Source organism: Epinephelus lanceolatus, chromosome 22, assembly GCF_041903045.1.
Source record: "Epinephelus lanceolatus isolate andai-2023 chromosome 22, ASM4190304v1, whole genome shotgun sequence".
NCBI classification, from domain to species: Eukaryota; Metazoa; Chordata; class Actinopteri; order Perciformes; family Serranidae; genus Epinephelus; species Epinephelus lanceolatus.
Window position 1 is genome coordinate 16847209 of NC_135755.1, and position 24582 is coordinate 16871790.

Genomic DNA, 24582 nt, shown 5'->3' on the forward strand with positions numbered 1-24582 from the left:
GTTTGTGTATACACCACAGAGCTTAGCAGATGATGCAGCTGTTCTGTCTGCTCTGTGTAGTGTTAGCCCCGTTAGCTCAACACCAGAGTCTGATATGTTACCATTCATCCATGTCTCAGTGAACACAAGGATGCAGCAGTCCCTCACTCCTAGGTGAGTGGATCTCCACAGTCGGATGTAATCCATTTTCGTGACCAGCGAGCGGACGTTCGCCAGAAGGCTGCTGGGAACAGCTGGTCTGATGGGGTTAGCTCTAGCCTAGGTTAGCTCTGAGCCTAGAGCTAACCCCCCTGCGCTTCCCCCGGTCCTGCGTCCTGTTACAGCGCTGCCGCCGTCTCCCCGTCAGGACAGCTCCAGACAAAACCATGCTCATCTCAGGGCTAGCTCGACTTAGCAGGCTAAGCTTGCTATACATCCTGAGCTCTCTCAGTTGTACCGTTAGATCTCTGCAGTGGTTTCTAATGTCTGTTAGAAACTTGGGGGGGGATGTTACGCGAGTGGTTACGTCAGTTGGAGGCCTCGACATGGGGAAGACAGACAGGACAGGAAAAAACTCCGACAAATCATTGTATTAGGTCCGAATGCAATGATTGGTCGGAGTTTTCTTAAAACCATATGAGAATTGTATAATGATGAGTTTTTATCTCTGGTGGAATTCACTTACATTTTAGTGTGCCATCAGCGTATTGATAGCATTTTAACCTAAACAAAGAAAAGTAAGTGTTACTTAATGTTGGCATGATATACTGCAAGTTGGCATTATAGTTTAACGTCAGGGGTTAACGCGGCAGGACAAGGACGAAAGTTAAGGCGGCGAAAGTCCGTGTGGGATGGGGGTGGTGGATGCGTCCAACAAACACCGACTTTCACCCAAGAGAGCGGTGTTGGTGTCCTGTAAGATTCTAAAGCCAAACCCTTTTCTTTTTCCTAAACCTAACCACTTCTTTTTGTTGCCTAAACCCAACCATCTGTGTTTGTTATTGAAGGAAAAAAAAACGTCAGTTTCGCAGTGTACTGACATAGTGAGTTTATTTTGAAAGAGACTGTATGTAAACATTAAAATAGAGTGTATCTTGAAAGAAGAGAACTTGACACGGTGTCCCAGAACGTCAACAACCAACACACCAAGGGTACCTTGTACATCGTATGTGGACATGGAAAGTCAATGACCAAAACGTCAATATGTGACGAGGTCGGCGTGCGAATATGTTGCTGTGGCAGGAGGACGCTGAGAGGAGGACTGCTCCAGCCCAGTCTTCTTGCAGTCGTACACGGAGCAACTTCCTGCTCTTAAGTTTAATCGGTGCACTGTCAAGTGCTTCATGAGATTTATCATATTGCCGGTCTTCGCAGCAATTACCGACTCGCAATTACTGCATTGCGCGCTGTTGGTGAAATGTAGCCACACTTTTGATCTTCTCAACATCTTTTACACTTAACGTAGTTACACGATAGCCTCTAAAAATACAATGCATACACGTGGGCGTAACATTTGCCATAACCTAGTCTTTTTCCTGGATACCTTGACACAGCCAATCACGAGCACTTGTAGATACTGGCACATCATGCATACTACATGCTTACTGGCTGACTGACATTGATGAGATTGACCCCTTAGGTTTTGAAATTCGGTAGCCTACTGAACAACAAGACGTCTTTTGATACTCGATGTTATTAAGACATTTCAACTGGTGCCAAAATAGTATCAAACTTTAATACCCAGCCCTAGCGTTTTCGCATTTTGGCGTCGGCCAACATAGTTGCAGCCTCTCTGCTATGAGAGTGTCGGAAAAAGGCAGATTTTTTTTAACTTGAGACTGCTTTATTTAATTTTTTTTTTTTTACACTAAACAAAGCAGAAGAATACCTCTTGTCAGTCACCAGGTCCACCTGTTTTGGAGAGGAAGAGAATGATTCAGCTACCGGTAAAAAACTCCTGAATGTCTGGATCTGAAGTTATTCGAGAATAAAGGTGAGCACTCATTAGCAGGTGCTGGGCTAGCGGCCCATCTCCGACATGCCAAACACTGTCAGAATAACACTGATTTGTGACGTGAAACAGCTTTATTCAGTCTTTTTACTGGTTTAGGTCACCGGGTCTGTTTGTTTTGGAGAGGAAGAGACCTCTGCGGATAATTTGGCTCACACTAAAAACCTCCTGAACAATGAACACTGGAGGAATCCTAACCAGTAGAAGCCACTGGTTGCACTCTGAAAGACGCCACTAAATCCACCTGAATCTTCAACACTGGATGTTTCTTATTATGATGTGGTTGATTTCCATAATATTAAAATTATCCTAAGGGATGACAGTGTACTCTTGTCAACAGTGGAAGGTGTACTGGGTATGATAAAGATCTGACATCTCGTTGTTTTGTTATTCAAATGTTGACATCAGTGTGCCATGAGAGCGAATGAACAGGATTAATATAGCACTGTGAGCAGTCCTCATCAGCACAGAGGGGAGAGACATCGGAGCAGAGTGAAGCCGGGGAGAGCACGAATCGGAAGATGTAAGTTCAGACTTTGAGATTTAATGTGTGTATACAGAGATGGACAGTATATTTAGCTCTTATATTCAGCTCCACTGCATGTAAAATGTAATTTATCTAAGGAAACTGTTTGCATCTTAAAATATTTTTGGATACTAACTTGACATTTGTTGTGACTGAGGAATGTTTTAACTAGCTGAACATTTTTTTTTAAATTTGCGATAAAAATGAGCTCATTGCGTCTGGGCTGATATCTTTTAAATAGATCTTAAATCTGCTTTGTGTTTAAGCACTCTCACACTCAAGACTGCTGAATATCAGCGCGGCTGTGATGCAGTCATAGGAATGAGGCTGCAGGCCATGTGTTGAAGATTATCAAAGCCGTGCTGATATTCAATACAACAGCACGACCAGGCCACCCAGAGGAAAGGAAGATTCAAAATACGATCTCTTCTTTGTCCGGTCTGTTTCTCCTAGACACCACCAAGCTCAAAATAACAGCACTGAGAGATTTTGACCATTCTCTCATACTTTGTAAATTCAGCCAGATCCTACAAATGCTCTTTTTTTTAGTTCTCACAGCAGTAATCTGTATTTGTCTGAAATAATTAACTCTTGGGATAACACTAGGATACCCAAAGTACTTGATTGGCTTATAAATGAGCTGGCACAATTTCAGAAATGTGTCTCAGTGATCAAATTAGGTCTCAACTCTGCATTTTATCTGCTGATTTAGTCTTTTGCTTTAGAAAATCAAATCTGAACTGGACTTTCCCTAAGGTTAGGGTTAGGGTTATATGACATTTTGACACGTATAAGTAAAATAACGTCTTGTGTTCACGTCAAACACAGTTTAAACACAATTCATGTACTTTAACAGTATCAGAAATAGACTAAAATGTGCCTTGCGCTCCCTTTTTGCCTCATGCTCAGCCATGTCTGTTGATGTCCCTGATGTTGTGGGACTCTGTGATTGGCTTATGGACATCCAATAAAATAAGTCTGTGCACTTGGGTGGAGTCGGATGACAGTAATTATGGACCTCCTAGAAAAGCTATGTCCATTGGAGTGGACGAAGGATCTGAAGGGGTTAACTCAAACGCTATTTGCGGAAACATGTTTGCATGTTCTCTTATCAGCTCATAGGAATGCCTCCAGTTAGTTTTGACCAAATTACGTGGTCAAAACTAACTGCTGTAGAATTTTCTTTTAATTTCAATGCAGTGTTTCTAGTATTGATCACACATATAGCCCATAAAAATATGACCAAGCATATCTTTCTTAACTTTGGCAAGCTCACTCAGGGCTGTGTCATGCTTACGCAATGGACCAAATAAGGCTTCAGAAAAGAAAAAAAAACTTAGGTAGTAATCGATTGAAGATAATACCAATCCAAGATGAAGGGAAAGCAACCTTGAGCATTGAATACAGAATAAAGAGAGTTTAAAGGGACAGAAAGGGGGTAATAAAATAATTAATTAAATAAAACATGACATGTCCATCCTTTTTGTTCAAATAATTATGACAGAATTTGTAATTCTTAATACATTGTAAAATAATCCAAAGAAATGTTAAGACAGAAATGTTAGTATGATGTGCATGTAAGTATTAGGGGGAAAACTGAGAACCTATTCTTTAAGGTATCGCGTGGCTTACAGACAGGGAAATACATTAAAACACTTAAAAATGTATTTAGCATCCTTCTCAGTAGTGATGGCTGAATGAAGCCTCAGGAACCACTGTCTTTATTTTCTGAAGCCACCAGATGGCGCTGTCTGTTCAACAAAGGTTTGAAAGCACACTTCATTGCAAGTCCTTCAGCCTTTATCTTTAAACCAAGAGTGCCATCTGGTGGGGTCAGAAAATAAAGAAAATGGTTCACGAGGCTTCATTTGGCCATCACTGCTTCTCAGTAACCCAGACAGAGAACCTTGAAAAGTGCTTTCTACCTGCTTTCTTGTGAAACCCAAGTTTAAAAACATGAGTGTTGGCGCCCAGAACGTTATAAACATCCAACCATTAATAACTGTATAATAACAATAATAATACTTGTATTCTGTCTCAGTAGACTTCGGCAGTGGGACTTGTAAGTGTTCAAATATATTTCTTTATTTATTTGAATATGAAGACAAGCTGTTAAATCCATTGTGTTTGGTTCACAGCACACTGAAATATCAGTTTCATCTAACAGAGCAAAGATGCAGTGGAGTCTGTTTCTGCTCCTTCTGATGGGTAAGTGGATCATCTTATCACATATACAGCAGTGCTGCTGCTGCTGCTGCTGCTGCTGCTGCTGCCATGAAATGATTTCACTTAAAGCTCATTCTTATCATGAAATAAAGAGCAAATCATCCAGAAACTCAGAAATCTAAGTGAATAAAGAGGCGTGGAGTAAGTAGTAGGTGTGTACTCATGATGTTGATTTCATGCTGTCTGCTCCATCACTGCAGTATTTCCTCTGTTATTAGGTCAGTGTTCCTTCTTCATGTGTCACCTCCATGAGTACCACTTTGTTAAAGAGGAGAAGACCTGGACTGAAGCCCAGCAGTACTGCAGAGAGCATCACACTGACCTGGCCACAGTGTCTAACATGACAGACATGGAGAGACTCTGTGACTCTGCACAGAATCAAGATGGAGCCTGGATTGGGCTTTACAGCTTGTCTCAGAGGTATGACACATACGCAGTGTAACTGGAACTGTGATGTGTGAGGGTTACAGCAGATTGTGATAGAAATAAAGGGATGGAGTCTGCTCAGGTGCTCTTTTTAGCCCTCTTGGGTGCGCTCGGCCTGACAGAACTGTTTGGGTACACTGGAATGGATGGTGGCCGATATAAGATCTAATGTTTTCATATAATGAGCATTATTTATGGTCTTTTTAGGGGCCTTTACAATAATGGCAGAACTGTAATTCTCACCCTTATCTTTGGTGTCTTCATATTGTGACTCAAGGCCGACTGTGGACACCTCAGTGCAACTAACCAATCATCCCCATGTTGTATGATAGTGTGCCAGCTACTGAGCCTTTTGACAAGTGCAGACCAGATTTCACTGCAGAGGGTTGTAGCCAATGATATGACGTGATATGACACTGTGATTTGTCCTCTTTTTAACCTCCTTGCAGCACCGCAGGAGAAGACAACAGGATGTGGCACTGGTCTCTGCCAGGAGTGGAGTTCAATGTTACTAATACAAAATGGGCTCCAGGTGAACCAAATGATGTTGACTCTCCTGAAAACTGTGTGTGTATACGTAATAACTCATGGCTGGACTTCCACTGTACAGAGCATAAGCCTGCCTTCATCTGCTACGATGGTGAGAATATGTTTCTTATAACCCAACTACTCACTGAATCACATATATACATACTAATGCTATTCATAATATTGAGTTATCCACCATATTTTGCCAAAATGCTGCCAATATCTTGACTGGAATACAAATAAATTAGTTAATGTTTCACAGGTACATAGTAATAATAATAATGATAAGAGTAATTATCAAACAGTCTTTTATGAAACTATACCACTTGACAAAATGTGTATTTCCTTAAGACATGGTGATGTAAGTTTTGTCTGTTTATCCCACAGAAAGGAAGCAATCCAACAAGACATTCCATCTGATTGAAGACACGATGAGCTGGCCACAGGCTCAGAGCTACTGCAGAGAACATCACACTGACCTGGTCAGTGGAGACCAACAGTTAGAGGACGACGAATTCAAGAGAGAGAAGTCAGACAGGGAGGTGTGGATCGGCCTGTTCAGAGATTCCTGGAGGTGGTCAGATGGGAGCAATCACTCTTTCAGATACTGGAAGTCATTTAAAGTTGGAGATGACGACCAGTGTGCTATGACTAAGTTAGATGATGATGATAATAAGAATGGAAAATGGAGAGCAGACAAATGTGACCATCAAAAACCCTTCTTCTGCTATAATGGTGAGTTTTGCAAAGGTCCGTCTCAACTGTTTTCTCCTATTGGAGTATCACTGTAAAACCAGCCTGAAGATCCAGCTGATTTTACAGTGTTTATGTTCTTTATTTATTTATTTGTTCCTTTCTTGAAAAGCCTGCAATGAAAAGTTTGGTTTTGTTTGCAAATTTTATTTCTAAGTAAAAAGTGCCATAACTAAATCAAACTGGGCTGAGTAAATCACTTGACAGAGTGAACTTTGTGTAATGAAAATAGCGGAGGCTCTCTGAGGCCCCTCATGCCCCCTACAAGAAGCACACAATGGTTCAGTTGGCCCCTGCACCTGGATTCCTCTCTAAAGGCAGCTAAAGCAAAGAGAGTGAGTGAGTGACAGCTCATGTTGCTGCTGGAGCGCGACTGTCATCATGTCTTTACCCAAAAAGTGCAAATCAGGCTTTCAAAAGAAAAAAAGGAAAGGGAGAGAAAACAAGCTGAGGGAAAAAACAGGATCATAATTAAGCGTCAGTGCTACAATGTTGTGAGGTTTGTATCTATCAACAGTCAACTAGCAAAGCTTCACATCATGAACCATATATGAGCCTCTGTTTCAGGAACAACCACAAAGAATGAAACAACAGCAGGTCCCTCATCATCCACTGTTACTGAGGACAAGACACAAGGTGAGCTCATGAAGAAGCTACTACAAGTGAAGCAATCATGTGACATCGAGGTTTCACAGATCTCATGGTAAAAACATTATTCCAATTTTAAGATTATAGTGATCAATGAGGCGGGATCTAATTAAAGTATGATCTATGTTTCTATTTTTCACTTTTACATGGTTACCTTGTGTTACTTATATGTAGTTTTTCAGTGTCTTACTGGTGTGTTCTAGTCAGCTGTTTAAGCTGTTTAAGAATGGATTAACCCTTTGAAACCTGAGCAGACTGACTTGATTTCTTACAGAATAAATGGGAAGAAGGCAATGAGCAACCAAAGAAAAAATGACCCAAAAATATTCAAGAAATTGGTTAAAAAAAAAAAAAGAAAGAAAAATAAAATTTAAAACAAACAAACAAGAAAATGACCTGGAAGAAATTCTAGGATTTCTGTACCACTTTTTAAAAATAATTTCAGATTTTTTTTTGCAATTTGGGGGCCATTTTCTACCATGTCTTTTCCCCCATGTTTTTTCAAAGGAACTGCACCAAGTTGCTCAAAGGTTCAAAGGTTCAAATACTTGTGAAAGGCGTCAAGAAAAGTGATGTGTGTTGCTTAGATTGGAAGCTGTCATATATTTGAATTAAAAAGAAATAAATCAGCATCATAGCAACACTGTCATGTGACATTATCTAATAATATTACCCAGCAAAGCTTCACATCATGAACCATATATGAGCCTCTGTTTCAGGAACAACCACAAAGAAAGGAACAACAGCAGGTCCCTCATCATCCACTGTTACTGAGGACAAGACACAAGGTGAGCTCATGAAGAAGCTACTACAAGTGAAGCGATCATTTGACATCGAGGTTTGGCAGATCTGGCAGTAAAACAGTTCAGCTTTGGAGCAATATTTAGCCCCTTTAACCTGAGCAGATTGGCTTAATTTCTCACACAAACATGGGAAGAAGGCAAAAAGCAACCAAAGACAAAATGACCCAAGAAATTGGTAAATTAAATACAAACATACAAGGAAACGACCTGCTCATTGCCTTTGTTTCCCCATGTTTGTCAAAGGAACTGCACCAAATTGCTCAAAGGTTCAAAGGTTAAAATAGTTGTGAAAGGCGTCTGAAAGCAGCACAAGATAATCATCATCATAGCAACACTGTCATGTGTCATTATCTAATAATATTACCCAGCAAAGCTTCACATCATGAACCATATATGAGCCTCTGTTTCAGGAACAACCACAAAGAAAGGAACAACAGCAGGTCCCTCATCATCCACTGTTACTGAGGACAAGACACAAGGTGAGCTCATATTGTTGAAACTGAAAGTTCTTCCCAACAATCGTTTGTATCAGTTTCAGCTGAGAGAAGTTTAGCAAGACTATCATCAAGTAGTGTGTTTTATTGTATGTTAGGCTGTAAGCTAAAAAAGATTCAAAAGGTGTGTGAGACAGACATGGATCAGAGAGGAGGGGAAGGGGGGCCACAGAGACTGCTTTTGCATAGGACCCAGAATTAGATGCTGCAGCCCTGTTTTTAACACACATAAAGATATTTGATATTGGCACCAGACACACAAGCAGTGATTTTAACCCAGTGCTCTCAATAATGAACTGCTGCTACGATCCTGTGTTTGTCTCCATTTCTTCCATGGCAGATAAAATGATCCTGATCAAGGAGAACATGACCTGGGAGGAAGCCTTATATTACTGCGAAGAGAAACACCATGACCTGGTCTACATCACCAACCATGACGAGCAGCGATGGGTCCAAGAGAAAGCCAAGAAGGCCAACAGTCCCTACGTCTGGCTGGGACTGCGCTACACCTGCACTCTGGGTTTCTGGTTCTGGATCGATGACAAGATGGTCACCTATAAGAACTGGGACACAGATGTACCAGCGGATGACTGTGACATGTCTGGAGCCATGGACAGAGGAGGAGAACATAAGTGGTTCAAAAAGAATGACAATGAGAAGTTTAATTTCATCTGTTCTACGTGCTAAACCCTCTATACTCACTGTTAGCAGGCCTTTGATTCATTTACTCACTTTGTTTGCAGTGCTGTGTTACTTTTGGAAACATTTACACTATAACGTGTGTTTGTTGAACGGCATTCTGGGACATGTAGTAATCCCAACCTGAGGGGGAGAGATGTGAAATCACCAGCAGACTTTTTAACAGCAGATTTAAATAGAGAGAAAGTAGCTACATTGAAGTCAGTTTCAAAGCAGCATCAGATTACTGAGGATGTGACCCTGTGATGGGTTTTTCTGTCTCTTTATTCTGATTCAGCAACACCTGAGTTATCAATATTTGTCATTTTCTGAGCTTGTTGTTGTTACATTTTATTTCTCTATCTTTAATTCATCTTTTGAGGTTGTATTTAGTTTTCTGTATAATTCACAGTGTGTATGGTCGACATCTTTATGGTGGGAACTGGAATGAATACACCAGTCTACAGTGTACTGGTTTGGTTTTGCTCTCATGTATTCAAATATGGAACATTTTACTATATTTATTTAGGTTTTGAGCAGTGATGGCCAAATGAGGCCTCATGAAGCCACCAGATGGCGCGGTCTGTTCAACAAAGGCTTGAAAGTCACTTCATTGCAAGTGCTTTATCTTTAAACCAAGAGGGCCATGTGGTGGGGTCAGAAACTAAAGAAAGTGGTCCATGAGGCTTCATTTGGCCGTCACTAGTTTTGATCTAGTTGGTTTTATTATGTAAAATCTTTGTTTTTAATAATCACGTTTTTGGAGTTTTGTGTAAACAGATAATTGATTTCTCTGAGCTTGAATAAACTGTTAAAAGACAGAGTGGTCCTCTCTTCTTTTTCTTCTTTTCACTAAAACTAAAGCTTATTCAACCCAAGCTTTTTATTCTTTAACTCCGTTCATTTGGCAAGTGTGTAATGAGTCACTCCATGAAAATCAATGCCTTTTCAGCTTTGAAAACTTCAAATTTAAATCAAAATAAAATATGATTGCTATTTTTTAAGTAGCCAGGGGATTAAAAACAGTTTAAAGTTACAAGAAATTGTATTGTGCCATCTCAGGCTGTGGAATTTAATATTTTATGACTGTTTTTCTCCTTAATGTTTTAATAGTTGTGTCGAACAGGTCACTGACCTAAGTATTACTATATCTAATATTCCTAATTAGACATATTTTTCATTCAGATCATCAAGTGCACCCTGATTTTGCACGTCTATTAAGAAAAAAGACCATTAAGATAGTTTAAATTATAAACTACACACATGACAAAGTAACAACAGCAGAGCTCTCTGGGTTGATCTCAGTCTCTGGCGAACTGGGTAAGTGGCGTTTGTTTCATCTCCAAGGTAACGGATATAAAAGCAAGAGGGTCAAAGTTCAAGGTGTAATCTTATGAGGCAGTAGTGTGTCCTGACTGTGTGCATGCTGCATGCAACAGCACAGACTTTTAAATGGCAGCTGCAGCACCTTGTAAAAGTAAAAAGAAAGGCACCCTGTGAGACTGAACGCGCCCCGGCTGATGGCAGTGGCAGGACAGGGGTGACTGCAGGGCAGGAGGAAGTGGCTGCATGTGGAAGTGTGCAAGTCTGAGGGCATCTGGTGGACAGGTAGAGAATGGCAGTGAAGGGGGATGGGTTCACATGATCACAAGATCAAGTCTTTACGCACCGCAGCCCCAAACTGCATGACGTCATCTTTGTTTAATTTAATCAGCAGAGACGCGACGTGGGAGATGTAAACATTATTTCAGACTGAGTTTTAGTTTAATAAGACCTGTGGACGTGGGGAAGCAGTTCGGCGTGTGTCTCCGCTCACACCGGGCAGCTGGTGAACCTGAATCTGGCAGAGAGTTGGAGGGAGACGGTGTGCTTTTACGCCACACTATCTTACTTGTTGTTAAACTTAACGCTGGGTTATTGCCCACATTAGACTGCCTGTATTAAGATGTGTAATAGTGCTTTAATTTCACAACAGAGACAAAGAATGCCGAGGCTCGGGGCACACACAGTCGTTACCTGGCTGTCCATGACGTCAGATGAGGGAGACGTGATGCTGCTCTGCAGGGCGCTTGAGTTGCGCGCGGCTGTCACAAGGGACGCTGAAGAGGGAGGAGCAGGGGCTCGAGTCAGCTGCTGTTGTCAGGCAAACAGCTCACTTTTAATTGAGAGGTGATGCAGAGGGACACATTTAAAAAGTTAAAATAGAACAAACATGTCTTGCAAAAACTTTAGGGGGATATATTGGCAGATAGGCAATATAATAAGATGAGTTCTTTAGTCTGTAATCACCTGATAATAAGAATGTTTTACGCGTGTTTTCGTTGCCTTAGAATTCTATCTACACAGGGAGCGGGTCCTCGACTACAAAGATCACCATGTTGCACCTCCATGTTTCTACAGTAGCCCAGAACGGACCAACCAAACACTGGCTTCAGATACAGTCACTGACATTTTAGCAGCCCTTCTGTGACGAGCTGCTTCAGAAAAACATAATTTTCTAATGTGAAACTGCTTTAATCAGTGTTTTTACTGCTTTTAATCACCTGGTCCATTTGATTTGGAGAGGAGGAGACCTCTGTACATTCTGTAAGGGTGTTTTCACACCTAACAGCCCTCTAAGTGGACTCAGAGCTGTGACTCAGCATTTTTTTGCACATATGTGAACACTGCAAGAGGACTCAGACCCCCCTGAAGTGAACCAGAGTATGCCTTGTGCCATTTGAACACAAAGAGCTCCAGGTGTTGCTCTTTGCCATTGTGTTTAGCCCTCTAGATCACATGCTGTTGACCTGGGACGCTTGAAAAAACAGACGAAACCACGTCCGCCTGTAACGCTTGCAAGGACGCAGGACGAGGAGTAGTTTGGTCCACGGACGATACTGCACGTCTCCAGATGTGGGATGTAGAATACATCACACAGCAACAGTGTGCAGCACAGAAACGCTAAGGTTTCCCTCCAGTGTTAAGTCCAGGGAGGTGGTCTGAGTACGTTCACTTCAGGGGGGTCTGAGATCTCTTGGAGTGTTCACATACTGTATGCGCAAAAAAAATGCTGAGTCACCGCTCTGAGTGCAAAGGACTGAGTGTGAAAACACCCTTACAGAATGTACAGTCAAAATGTGCCAGTACAAATATAGTGTACAGGCTAACCTAAAGACTTATTTATTGTCGTATAAATGGACTTTAGTTTCACTGTAAACTGATGGCATTGTTGACTTTGCCTGTGAGTGTGAATGAAAAGAAACAGAATAACAACAAAAATATGTTCAAATCATTGCTGGCATAACAATAATTATATTTCTGACAATGCAAAAAATCTATATTTTCAGAGTAACAAACATGAGTTCAGTTTATTCTTCTTATTAGTGGATATTTAGGTATGACACCTTGTTTTCTGCTCGTTGGACAGAAAACAGGAAAGTGTGTTCCTCTTTTTATTTCCTGCTGCGTCATGTAAATGATGTTCTTGTCATCAATAGATCCTTTCTGGACTATGGACATTTTTGACTTCAGTATTTTGATATTCAAATGCTGACGTCAGGTGAAGGCGGCTCAAAGAGAGCATCTACCTGGGGGACATTTTAGTCTTCATCAGCACACAAGGAGAGACACCAGAGTGAAGCGGCTGAGAGGAGGACAGAAGATGTAAGTTATGATTCTGTTGTGTCACTTTGATATATTATTTATTGTGTGTGTGCAGAGGTGGACAGAACAGTAATGTCTTTTTTTCAGTATATATTTCACATCATTTCAAATCAAATCAGATTTGCACTTTGTCTTTTTGTATTTGCCAGATTTAGCAAACAGCTCAGCTCATTTGTGACATGTTTTATAATCACAGTTTATCATTTTAAAGTTTTAATTTCATGCAAAGTTCAGCGTGTTTTACAAAGAGTGGACACAATAACAAGAACACCTGACATTATAATGCAAAGAAATCCAACAATGCTTCAATACTGTGAAGCTTTGTGAGGCCAGTGGACGTCTTCTTGCCCTGGGTTTTACCTCTCAGGCTCAGGATTTGGTTTATGGAGCTTTATGCAGCAGACATTACTCTGTGCTGAAAAGACACTACTTTCCCTCCTCTTAGTTAAGCCTTAATATTGTTTTATCTGTGACTACGTGTTAACCTCTTTTTTCTCATTCTGGTTAAAGAACCTGTGACATCATCGTGTCTCACCCACTCCTGAAACACAATATGTTTTTGATAGTAGCAGTGTATTGTAAGGTAAATATATGAAAACCAGAGAATAACCACATTTCTGACAGATTAGGGTGGGGGGTTTGAACCTCAGGGTGGGGGAGCCCTTCTGTGTGGAGTTTGCATGTTCTCCCTGTGTCAGCGTGGGTTTTCTCCAGGTGCTCTGGTTTCCTCTCACAGTCCAAAGACATGCAGGTTAATTGGTGACTCTAAATTGTCCGTAGGTGTGAATGTGAGTGTGAATGGTTGTCTGTCTCTATGTGTCAGCCCTGTGATAGTCTGGTGACCTGTCCAGGGTGAACCCCGCCTCTCACCCAGTGTCAGCTGGGATAGGCTCCAGCCCCTTCGTGACCCCTAACAGGATAAGCAGTTACAGAAAATGAATGAATGTTTGTTATTGGCTCAGCCTGATGCATTACATTATTTGTGTTTTATTCAAATAAGAAATTTTAATGAGCTGGAAAACAGTGACAGTTTCACAGTGTGAGTCTGTTCATGCAGGTTTCATCCTAATTTGCATATTAGCTGCTAAACATCATTCTGCTTCCTCATAAACTGGAGGGGGTGGTGACCTTTGTTTGTGTGTGTATTTCTTGATTTTAATGTACACACAGTTAAGAGTTAAAATGTTTATTTTTTATTTTACTGACAATATTTGTTAAATCCATTGTGTTTGGATCACAGCACACTGAAATATCAGTTTCATCTAACAGAGCAAAGATGCAGTGGAGTCTGTTTCTGCTCCTTCTGATGGGTAAGTGGATCATCTTATCACATATACAGCAGTGCTGCTGCTGCTGCTGCTGCTGCTGCTGCTGCTGCTGCCATGAAATGATTTCACTTAAAGCTCATTCTTATCATGAAATAAAGAGCAAATCATCCAGAAACTCAGAAATCTAAGTGAATAAAGAGGCGTGGAGTAAGTAGTAGGTGTGTACTCATGATGTTGATTTAATGCTGTCTGCTCCATCACTGCAGTATTTCCTCTGTTATTAGGTCAGTGTTCCTTCTTCATGTGTCACCTCCATGAGTACCACTTTGTTAAAGAGAAGAAGAACTGGACTGAAGCCCAGCAGTACTGCAGAGAGCATCACACTGACCTGGCCACAGTGTCTAACATGACAGGCATGGAGAGACTCCGTGACTCTGCACACGATCAAGATGGAGCCTGGATTGGGCTTTACAACTTGTCTCAGAGGTATGACACATATGCAGTGTAACTGAACTGTGATGTGTGAGGGTTACAGCAGATTGTGATAGAAATAAAGGGATGGAGTCTGCTCAGGTGCTCTTTTTAGCCCTCTTGGGTGCGCTTGGCCTGACAGAACTGTTTGGGTACACTGGAATGGATGGTGGCCGATATAAGATCTAATGTTTTCATATAATGAGCATTATTTATGGTCTTTTTTAGGGGCCTTTACAATAATGGCAGTATTGTAATTCTCACCCTTATCTTTGGTGTCTTCATATAAGATCAATTGTGACTCAAGGCCGACTGTGGACACCTCAGTGCAACTAACCAATCATCCCCATGTTGTATGATAGTGTGCCAGCTACTGAGCCTTTTGACAAGTGCAGACCAGATTTCACTGCAGAGGGTTGTAGCCAATGATATGACGTGATATGACACTGTGATTTGTCCTCTTTTTAACCTCCTTGCAGCACCGCAGGAGAAGACAACAGGATGTGGCACTGGTCTCTGCCAGGAGTGGAGTTCAATGTTACTAATACAAAATGAGCTCCAGGTGAACCAAATGATGTTGACTCTCCTGAAAACTGTGTGTGTATACGTAATAACTCATGGCTGGACTTCCGCTGTACAGAGCATAAGCCTGCCTTCATCTGCTACGATGGTGAGAATATGTTTCTTATAACCCAACTACTCACTGAATCACATATATACATACTAATGCTATTCATAATATTGAGTTATCCACCATATTTTGCCAAAATGCTGCCAATATCTTGACTGGAATACAAATAAATTAGTTAATGTTTCACAGGTACATAGTAATAATAATAATGATAAGAGTAATTATCAAACAGTCTTTTATGAAACTATACCACTTGACAAAATGTGTATTTCCTTAAGACATGGTGATGTAAGTTTTGTCTGTTTATCCCACAGAAAGGAAGCAATCCAACAAGACATTCCATCTGATTGAAGACACGATGAGCTGGCCACAGGCTCAGAGCTACTGCAGAGAACATCACACTGACCTGGTCAGTGGAGACCAACAGTTAGAGGACGACGAATTCAAGAGAGAGAAGTCAGACAGGGAGGTGTGGATCGGCCTGTTCAGAGATTCCTGGAGGTGGTCAGATGGGAGCAATCACTCTTTCAGATACTGGGATCTGGAGTCAGATAATGATAAAGACCAGAACCAATGTGCCATGACTACGTTAAATACTACTACTAATGATAATAATAATAATAATAATAATAATAATAATAATAACAATAACAATAACAATAATAATAATAATGATAACAATAATAATAATAATAATAATAACAATAATAATAATCAGAATAACAATAAGAAGAAGAATGGAAAATGGAGAGCAGACAAATGTGACCATCAAAAACCCTTCTTCTGCTATAATGGTGAGTTTTGCAAAGGTCCATCTCAACTGTTTTCTCCTATTGGAGTATCACTGTAAAACCAGCCTGAAGATCCAGCTGATTTTACAGTGTTTATGTTCTTTATTTATTTATTTGTTCCTTTCTTGAAAAGCCTGCAATGAAAAGTTTGGTTTTGTTTGCAAATTTTATTTCTAAGTAAAAAGTGCCATAACTAAATCAAACTGGGCTGAGTAAATCACTTGACAGAGTGAACTTTGTGTAATGAAAATAGTGGAGGCTCTCTGAGGCCCCTCATGCCCCCTACAAGAAGCACACAATGGTTCAGTTGGCCCCTGCACCTGGATTCCTCTCTAAAGGCAGCTAAAGCAAAGAGAGTGAGTGAGTGACAGCTCATGTTGCTGCTGGAGCGCGACTGTCATCATGTCTTTATCCAAAAAGTGCAAATCAGGCTTTCAAAAGAAAGAAAGGAAAGGGAGAGAAAACAAGCTGAGGGAAAAAACAGGATCATAATTAAGCATCAGTGCTACAATGTTGTGAGGTTTGTATCTATCAACAGTCAACTAGCAAAGCTTCACATCATGAACCATATATGAGCCTCTGTTTCAGGAACAACCACAAAGAAAGGAACAACAGCAGGTCCCTCATCATCCACTGTTACTGAGGACAAGACACAAGGTGAGCTCATGAAGAAGCTGCTACAAGTGAAGCGATCATTTGACATCGAGGTTTGGCAGATCTGGCAGTAAAACAGTTCAGCTTTGGAGCAATATTTAGCCCCTTTAACCTGAGCAGATTGGCTTAATTTCTCACAAAAACATGGGAAGAAGGCAAAAAGCAACCAAAGATGAAACGACCCAAGAAATTGGTAAATTAAATACAAACATACAAGGAAACGACCTGCTCATTGCCTTTGTTTCCCCATGTTTGTCAAAGGAACTGCACCAAATTGCTCAAAGGTTCAAAGGTTTAAATAGTTGTGAAAGGCGTCTGAAAACAGCACAAGATAATCATCATCATAGCAACACTGTCATGTGACATTATCTAATAATATTACCCAGCAAAGCTTCACATCATGAACCATATATGAGCCTCTGTTTCAGGAACAACCACAAAGAAAGGAACAACAGCAGGTCCCTCATCATCCACTGTTACTGAGGACAAGACACAAGGTGAGCTCATATTGTTGAAACTGAAAGTTCTTCCCAACAATCATTTGTATCAGTTTCAGCTGAGAGAAGTTTAGCAAGACTATCATCAAGTAGTGTGTTTTATTGTATGTTAGGCTGTAAGCTAAAAAAGATTCAAAAGGTGTGTGAGACAGACATGGATCAGAGAGGAGGGGAAGGGGGGCCACAGAGACTGCTTTTGCATAGGACCCAGAATTAGATGCTGCAGCCCTGTTTTTAACACACATAAAGATATTTGATATTGGCACCAGACACACAAGCAGTGATTTTAACCCAGTGCTACAATGTTGTGAGGTTTGTATCTATCAAGAGTCAACTAGCAAAGCTTCACATCATGAACCATATATGAGCCTCTGTTTCAGGAACAACCACAAAGAAAGGAACAACAGCAGGTCCCTCATCATCCACTGTTACTGAGGACAAGACACAAGGTGAGCTCATGAAGAAGCTACTACAAGTGAAGCAATCATGTGACATCGAGGTTTCACAGATCTCATAGTAAAAACATTATTCCAATTTTAATTTTCCAGATAAAACAGTTTGAGAGAATGAAGTGCTTCTGAATGGGATTTCACAGTCTCATACTGAGCTTGCTCTAGTGAAGGAATTACTGATTGATTTACGTTTACAAAACTGACTCAGAGGTGGAGGTGCAAGACCATTCAAGATCTGATTTACGGAACATGCAAGTTTGAAGGTAGTAAAATTGTGGAAGCTCAGGAGATTGTGGCGCAATAGGATGTTGCAGAGATGATAAGAGAAGGGTTTTTATCAAAGATCTTCAAAGTGTTTTTATAAAGAGATTCAATAGGTTTGAGTACTGTTTTGCCTGTGAGTGACCAGTTTGTGAAGCAATACTCAATATGCCAGAAGATCATAGAGTGCATGAACATTCTCGCTGCTTCTTCAGTTAGTGATGATCTTATTTGTTTAAAATTACTCAAGTTGAATTTGCCTGTTCTTGTGACTTTCTTCACATGATTTTCGAAAGACAGAGTTGGGTCTAGAATGACACCTAGATATCTGAATTCATTTACGAGTTCAAGCTCTTCACCCTTTAAGAAAATACCAGAATGGCTGATGTCACTGTTAGAAATAGACCTCCCACTAGACTGCAGTTTCATTTTTGACCTATTCAGACAGTTTCATTTAAAACATATATATATATCAGGTTACCTTGTGTTATTCATGGATAGTGTTTGAGTGTCTTACTGGTGCCTTCTAGTCAGCTGTTTAAGCTGTTTAAGAATGGATTAATCTGATATCAGTGCGTTGCTTAGATTGGAAGCTGTCATATATTTGCATTAAAGAAATGAATCAGCATCATAGCAACACTGTCATGTGACATTATCTAATAATATTACCCAGCAAAGCTTCACATCATGAACCATATATGAGCCTCTGTTTCAGGAACAACCACAAAGAAAGGAACAACAGCAGGTCCCTCATCATCCACTGTTACTGAGGACAAGACACAAGGTGAGCTCATGAAGAAGCTGCTACAAGTGAAGCAATCATGTGACATCAAGGTTTCACAGATCTCATGGTAAAAACATTATTCCAATTTTAAGATTATAGTGATCAATGAGGTGGGATCTAATTAAAGTATGATCTATGTTTCTATTTTTCACTTTTACATGGTTACCTTGTGTTACTTATATGTAGTTTTTCAGTGTCTTACTGGTGTGTTCTAGTCAGCTGTTTAAGCTGTTTAAGAATGGATTAACCCTTTGAAACCTGAGCAGACTGACTTGATTTCTTACAGAATAAATGGGAAGAAGGCAATGAGCAACCAAAGAAAAAATGACCCAAAAATATTCAAGAAATTGGTAAAAAGAAAAAAAAATAGAAAAAGAAAATTTAAAACAAACAAACAAACAAGAAAATGACCTGGAAACAATTCTAAGATTTCTGTACACGTTTAAAAAATAATTTTCTGATTTTTTTTTTTTTTTTTCCCACAATTTGGGGGACATTTTCTACCATGTTACCCACTTCCTTTTCCCCCATGTTTTGTTGAAGGAACTGCACCAAACTGCTCAAAGGTTCAAAGGTTAAAATACTTGTGAAAGGCATCTGAAAGCAGCACAAGAAAAGTGATGTGTGTTGCTTAGATTGGAAGCTGTCATATATTTGCATTAAAGAAATAAATCAGCATCATAGCAACACTGTCATGTGACATTATCTAATAATATTACCCAGCAAAGCTTCACATCATGAACCATATATGAGCCTCTGTTTCAGGAACAACCACAAAGAAAGGAACAACAGCAGGTCCCTCATCATCCACTGTTACTGAGGACAAGACACAAGGTGAGCTCATGAAGAAGCTGCTACAAGTGAAGCAATAGATGGTTGGATAATGTTAGAAATAGACCTCCCACTAAGCTGCAGTTTCATTTTGGCCTATTCAAACACAGTTTCATTTAAAACATATATGCTTTAGATACTGGGTTTAATAATCATGGGGAAAGTTTGCTAGAATTTTTGAAAGACTCCAAATGCTGTGTTTTAAATGGCAGACTGTCCCCTTCAAAGGATAACTTTACCTCTATTTCAACGAAGGGGATGGCAGTTGTGGACTATATTATAACAGCTCATGATTGTTTTAACACGTGTGCTGATTTTGAGGTGTTAACTTCCAGCGAACTGGCTGAAAATATAGGGCCTGATTGTACAGGTTTGATTGGTGATAAATGTAGTTTGCCAGATCACTCTTTGCTTTCGTTAAAATTTTCAGCTAACGCCAGTTATTCTTTTGACAAGCCCACCCCTCCTTTAGAGGCGGCCCAATGTAAAAGACCTAGGAATTTTCCTCCAACTTTTCTGTCCTCTGATTTGTGTTGTTTGGCTTTGAAACAGCTGATAGATGATCTCTTATCCTGTCAAAAATCCCAGGATAATATTGACAGATAATATAGACAGTTCTGTGATTTGCTATATAAAGAGATGGATACGGTTCTCATACAAAATTCTTCCAGGGTTAACACCTGTAAGAAGAAGAAGAAGAATCTCTGTAAGAAAAATGAACCTTTTTGGAATGCTGAATTGGACAATTTATGGAAAAATCTAAAAGCTGCTGAGAGGAGATTTCTTAAAAACAAAATTCCTTCACAGAAAGCGGCTCTTAAAATGGAATATAAACACTGTCAGTTGCTTTTTGATAAAAAGCTACGATTTTGTAAAAGAAGATTTGATCGTGACTTGTCTCTTAGTTTAGAGCATTTGCAAATTAAAAATCCTCAGCTCTTCTGGAGAGAAATTAATAAACTGGGTCCTACGAAAGACTCAAAAATTCCAATGGAAATTGTGCTAGAAAATGGTGATCTTGAGCATAAGCTTGACTTGGTGCTCAACAAATGGGAGAATGATTTTACTGTTTTATTTTCTGGCAATAATGGCATAGATGGTTTTGATGAGACTTTCTTAGAATATATTTGTGCTGAAAAAAAGTCCCAGGAAGAGAAGTTTGCACACGAAAATGATGAGCCCAATCAGCTATTAAATTCAGATATTACACTTGAAGAGGTTAGTAAAGCTGTTGAGTGTGCTAAATTGAGAAAAGCTTCTGGCATTGAGGGGCTCTCTAATGAAGTACTGAAAACACCTAAATTGTTACAGTTCCTGACCCATTTCATGCAAGTATGTTTCAAATCTAGTATTGTTCCTTCTGATTGGTACAAATCACTCATTAAACCAATTCCAAACCAATTCCAGACCAAAAACAACCCAAGGGTCCGTCTCAACTATAGAGGTGTCAGCCTTTTAAGCACAGTTTATAAATTGTTCTCTAATATTCTAAACTCCAGGCTGTCTCAATATCTAGAGGCTGAAAACATTTTAGTGGAGGAGCAGAATGGATTTAGAAAACATAGATCCTGTCTAGATCATATTTACACCCTAAGTACTGTAATTAGAGCTAGAATTTCTGAGGGGAAGTCTACCTTTGTTTGTTTTATTGATTTCAGAAAAGCTTTTGATTGTGTTCACAGAGATTTGTTGGAGTTTAAACTTATTTCAGCTGGTGTAGATGGTATATTTTACAAAGCTGTTAAAGCTTTATACAAAAACCCAGTGGCATGTGTTCAGGTGAATGATATGAGGACAGGGTGGTTTCCCACTCCACTAGGAGTCAGACAGGGAGATGTTCTCTCTCCTAGCCTCTTTTCTCTGTTTATAAATGATTTAGCCCAGCAAATTAAAAATGAAGATATTGGAGTGCAAATAGGTGATATGAATTTAAACATACTTTTGTATGTGGATGATAGCGTTATCCTGGCAGAGAGGGAGGAGGAGTTGCAGTCCCTGTTAGACATTGTTAACCACTGGTGCCAAAAGTGGAGAATGTCAGTTAATCAAGAAAAAAACTCAAGTCATACATTTCAGAAAACGTGGAGTAAGTAGAAACACCTTTAATTTTTATGTTGGAGTTAAGCCATTATCTTACACAAGGGCATACAAATACCTTGGCTTCACCCTGGATGAATACCTACTGTTTGAAGAAGGTATTAATACCCTTGTTGATACGTCAGGCAGAGCATTAGGTTCTATTATAAGTAAAAGGAAGAATTGTAGAGATCTTGGCTATACTACCTTTTCAAAGCTCTGTGATGTCTGTGTTTCTCCGATTCTTTTGTATGCAGCTGGAATATGGGGAGGGAAGGAGTTTTCCAAGGTGAATGCTATTCAAAACCGGGCTATTTGTTGTTTTTTATGTGTGCACAAATTTACACCTGTGTTGGCACTCCAAGGCGATATGGGATGGGAACCCTGTTTAATTAAGCAGAAGGGGGAAATGCTGAGGCTCTGGAATCGTCTGTCTTCTATGCCAGAGGGTAGAATAGCTAAAAGAGTTTTTAACTGGGATAAAGCATATAACTATCCTCGGTGTCGTGAAATGAACGCTATCTTTAATGAAGCTGATCAACAACACATCTTCACAAATGGTCTGCGATGTAGTGTCAGTTTTGTGAAGCATAAGTTATTCCTTGAGTATAAAGAAAAATGGGCCAATGACATCTGGTTTAAAGCAAAACTCAGAACTTTACTATAGCTACCTTCATAAAAAGTGCCTGGAAATTAAGAAAGAATGAATTATTTGTGTGAATTCTATTTGAAATGTATAATCTGCGTTGTTTGTTTTGTTTGTACTCTGCTGATTATGTTTGCTGGCTTTGATTATGAAATTTGTGTCTTGTAAGCCTTATAGGCTGGGCACCTTCACTGGTGTATGACACATAAATAAATAAATAAATAAATAAATATATATATATCAGCTCACATTGTTTTTATATACACAGTTCTTCAGTGTCTTACTGGTTCCTTCTTGTCAGCTTTAATATTTTCTTCTGAAAAACAAATCTGATCTTGAAAGAATCTTTTTAGAAAAAGAGTCCTGAAAAAAGGGGGACGTGTGTCTCATAATAAAGGTCAATATGATATATTATAAGCAGGTCAAGAGGCTGTGTTAATCCTTTATGTACGACTTGCTAAAGCTGTCTAAGAATGGTTTGTTGAATCCCTTTCAGTGAATATATTTATAATATATTATACACAGGATTTCACATTTGGATTCTGTCTAATTATTCCTTGAAGTAAAAATACATATGACCAGAAACAAAGCTGCCAGGTCTAAATTCAGTCTGTCATGTCACAACATGTAAATTACCTAGACATCTGATTTTGTGTCACAATAGATGGTTTCTTTAACTGTCCGGCTAAAGTGTCCACAAACTGTCCATTTCTTCCATGACAGATAAAGTGATCCTGATCAAAGAGAACAAGACCTGGGAGGAAGCCTTGAATTACTGCAGAGAGAAACACTGTGACCTGGTCTCCATCACCAACCATGACCAGCAGAGATGGGTCCAAGAGAAAGCCAAGAAGGCTGACACTACCCATGTCTGGCTGGGACTGCGCTACACCTGCGTTATGGATTTGTGGTTCTGGGTCAATGACAATGTGGTCTGCTACCAGAAGTGGGCCTCAGAAAAAAAGACTGAGAGCTGTGACAGGGCTGCAGCCATGAGCAAAGAGGGAGAACATGAGTGGTATGAAAAGGCTGATACTGACACATTTAATTTCATCTGCACTATAAAGTAAGTTTCCCAGGTCAGTGGTCGAAAGCAGCAGAAAGATCCTAAATGAGGGAAAGATCATAGTTTGAGTTTTTAAAAAGTTACTTGGTTAAAGTGTATCTGTTATTCTGCGTTGTTGTGTGTGTAAAACAAAAACTATATATTCTTAAAAACGTACTTAAACTTAACCTTAAAAACCTCCTCCATTTGAGGCTCCTCCTCCACCCACTCTTACTCACTGGTCACAGACTTTATATTTTTGGTGTGCTGCTCTTGACTGCAACAAGCTTATACTACAATAATAATCTGCTCTCTGGGTTAACTGAATGATAATATGGCAAGTACAGAAATCACAGCTTGACGAGGGGAGAAACAAAATTACTAACAGACTTGTTCACTGCAGATTAGGCATTGAGTTAAAGTGGCTGAAGTCGACGTGTTTTTATTTATTTAATGATTAATTTGTACAAGGATAAGTATGTAACGCCAATGCCACACACCTGCATTTATAGCCTTAGTTAAGGTGATATTCACGTGCCTAGATGGGCCTTTAAAATACATAAAACATGACGACAAATACACAAGAAGAAACAATTTAATCATAGACTCAACAATCAATACAAACATTAAGAACACGCAACTCATAACTGACTACATGACTGATCCCTCTGTAGAGACTGTTCCAGTTTGAGTGTAAAAAGATCCCAGCCTTTTGTCATTATTGCTGGATGGCAGATAACACTGACACATTTCTTGTTGTTGTAGTTATTAATATATGAGTATAGTGTATCCATATGCTGTTTTTCTCTTGAAGTGTGGATATTTTATTCATCTTTTGAATTTTTCTTGTATCCTATTGTATGATTATCAGAGAATATGTCTAAAATCACAGATCTGGTTATTATTATAATGTGCAAAATCATATTTTGTCACAATTTGGAGTTTTATGTAAATGAATAATTGATTTACCTATTGATGAATAAACTATATAACCATTAACCATGATGTTGTCCTTGTTTGCACTGTTTTGATTGATTGATTTTCATGCTTTACTTTTACATAAGTGGATCTGCTGAGTGAGTAGTTGAACAAGTCCATGGAGATGTGTTTGTTGGTGAAGTGATATCTTTCGACACTGGAGGGCGCACCTGAGCCAGCTTGTCTGCTCTCTGCTTTTAAAAGGAACAAGTGACCAAGTAATCATTATACTAGCCTCAGTTTAACCCCATTAAATATACTGGAAACGTTACTGTCCATATGTGTTGATCTGCATAACTGTCTGTTAGAGCAGATAGTAATGTTTTGCATAAGCACATAATATAAACAAACATAAGAGTATGTTTGGTGTTTCTAAAGAGTTTGAACAGAGAACATGTACTGAGGAGATTTTACAGTTGAAAAATAATCTTTGCTGCACTCTGGTGGACAAACTGTGTACTTACTGGCCAACACCAAGGT

General features: G+C 39.6%; 2 protein-coding genes across 4 annotated transcripts; both read left to right on the top strand.

Moving 5' to 3' along the window:
• Window positions 1–2424: 2424 nt before the first annotated feature.
• On the top strand, window positions 2425–9895 carry LOC117245671 (putative C-type lectin domain family 20 member A). Of its 2 annotated transcripts, XM_078164193.1 has the most exons (9): window positions 2425–2513; window positions 4655–4724; window positions 4961–5162; window positions 5618–5808; window positions 6084–6431; window positions 7017–7085; window positions 7817–7885; window positions 8311–8379; window positions 8735–9895. In XM_078164193.1, exons 2-9 carry the CDS (start codon window positions 4691–4693, stop codon window positions 9079–9081), a joined length of 1329 nt encoding a protein of 442 aa, XP_078020319.1. In that variant the 5' UTR covers window positions 2425–2513; window positions 4655–4690; the 3' UTR covers window positions 9082–9895. The 2 variants fall into 2 exon arrangements, with proteins under 2 accessions (XP_078020319.1, XP_078020320.1); XM_078164194.1 differs by lacking the exon at window positions 7017–7085 and having other exon boundaries at window positions 2426–2513.
• A 2664-nt stretch (window positions 9896–12559) lies between these two features.
• LOC144459707 (L-selectin-like) lies at window positions 12560–17030 on the top strand. Of its 2 annotated transcripts, none has more exons than XM_078164197.1 (6): window positions 12560–12717; window positions 13958–14027; window positions 14270–14471; window positions 14936–15126; window positions 15402–16535; window positions 16961–17030. In XM_078164197.1, the coding sequence occupies exons 2-4, from the start codon at window positions 13994–13996 to the stop codon at window positions 15009–15011; spliced, it is 312 nt and encodes a 103-aa protein (XP_078020323.1). In that variant the 5' UTR covers window positions 12560–12717; window positions 13958–13993; the 3' UTR covers window positions 15012–15126; window positions 15402–16535; window positions 16961–17030. The 2 variants fall into 2 exon arrangements, with proteins under 2 accessions (XP_078020323.1, XP_078020324.1); XM_078164198.1 differs by having other exon boundaries at window positions 13987–14027.
• The last annotated feature ends 7552 nt before the right edge of the window (window positions 17031–24582 follow it).

What these genes read in the sequence shown, in the direction of transcription:
- LOC117245671 (XM_078164193.1), top strand. Translation starts at nt 4,691, where the DNA reads ATGCAGTGGAGTCTGTTTCTGCTCCTTCTGATGG. An exon ending in TGCCTTCATCTGCTACGATG is followed by an intron (nt 5,809 to 6,083) that starts GTGAGAATATGT and finishes TTTATCCCACAG; the next exon opens with AAAGGAAGCAATCCAACAAG. An exon ending in TACTGAGGACAAGACACAAG is followed by an intron (nt 7,886 to 8,310) that starts GTGAGCTCATGA and finishes CCTCTGTTTCAG; the next exon opens with GAACAACCACAAAGAAAGGA.
- LOC144459707 (XM_078164197.1), top strand. Translation starts at nt 13,994, where the DNA reads ATGCAGTGGAGTCTGTTTCTGCTCCTTCTGATGG. An exon ending in GTTTCTGCTCCTTCTGATGG is followed by an intron (nt 14,028 to 14,269) that starts GTAAGTGGATCA and finishes CTCTGTTATTAG; the next exon opens with GTCAGTGTTCCTTCTTCATG. An exon ending in CTTTACAACTTGTCTCAGAG is followed by an intron (nt 14,472 to 14,935) that starts GTATGACACATA and finishes ACCTCCTTGCAG; the next exon opens with CACCGCAGGAGAAGACAACA.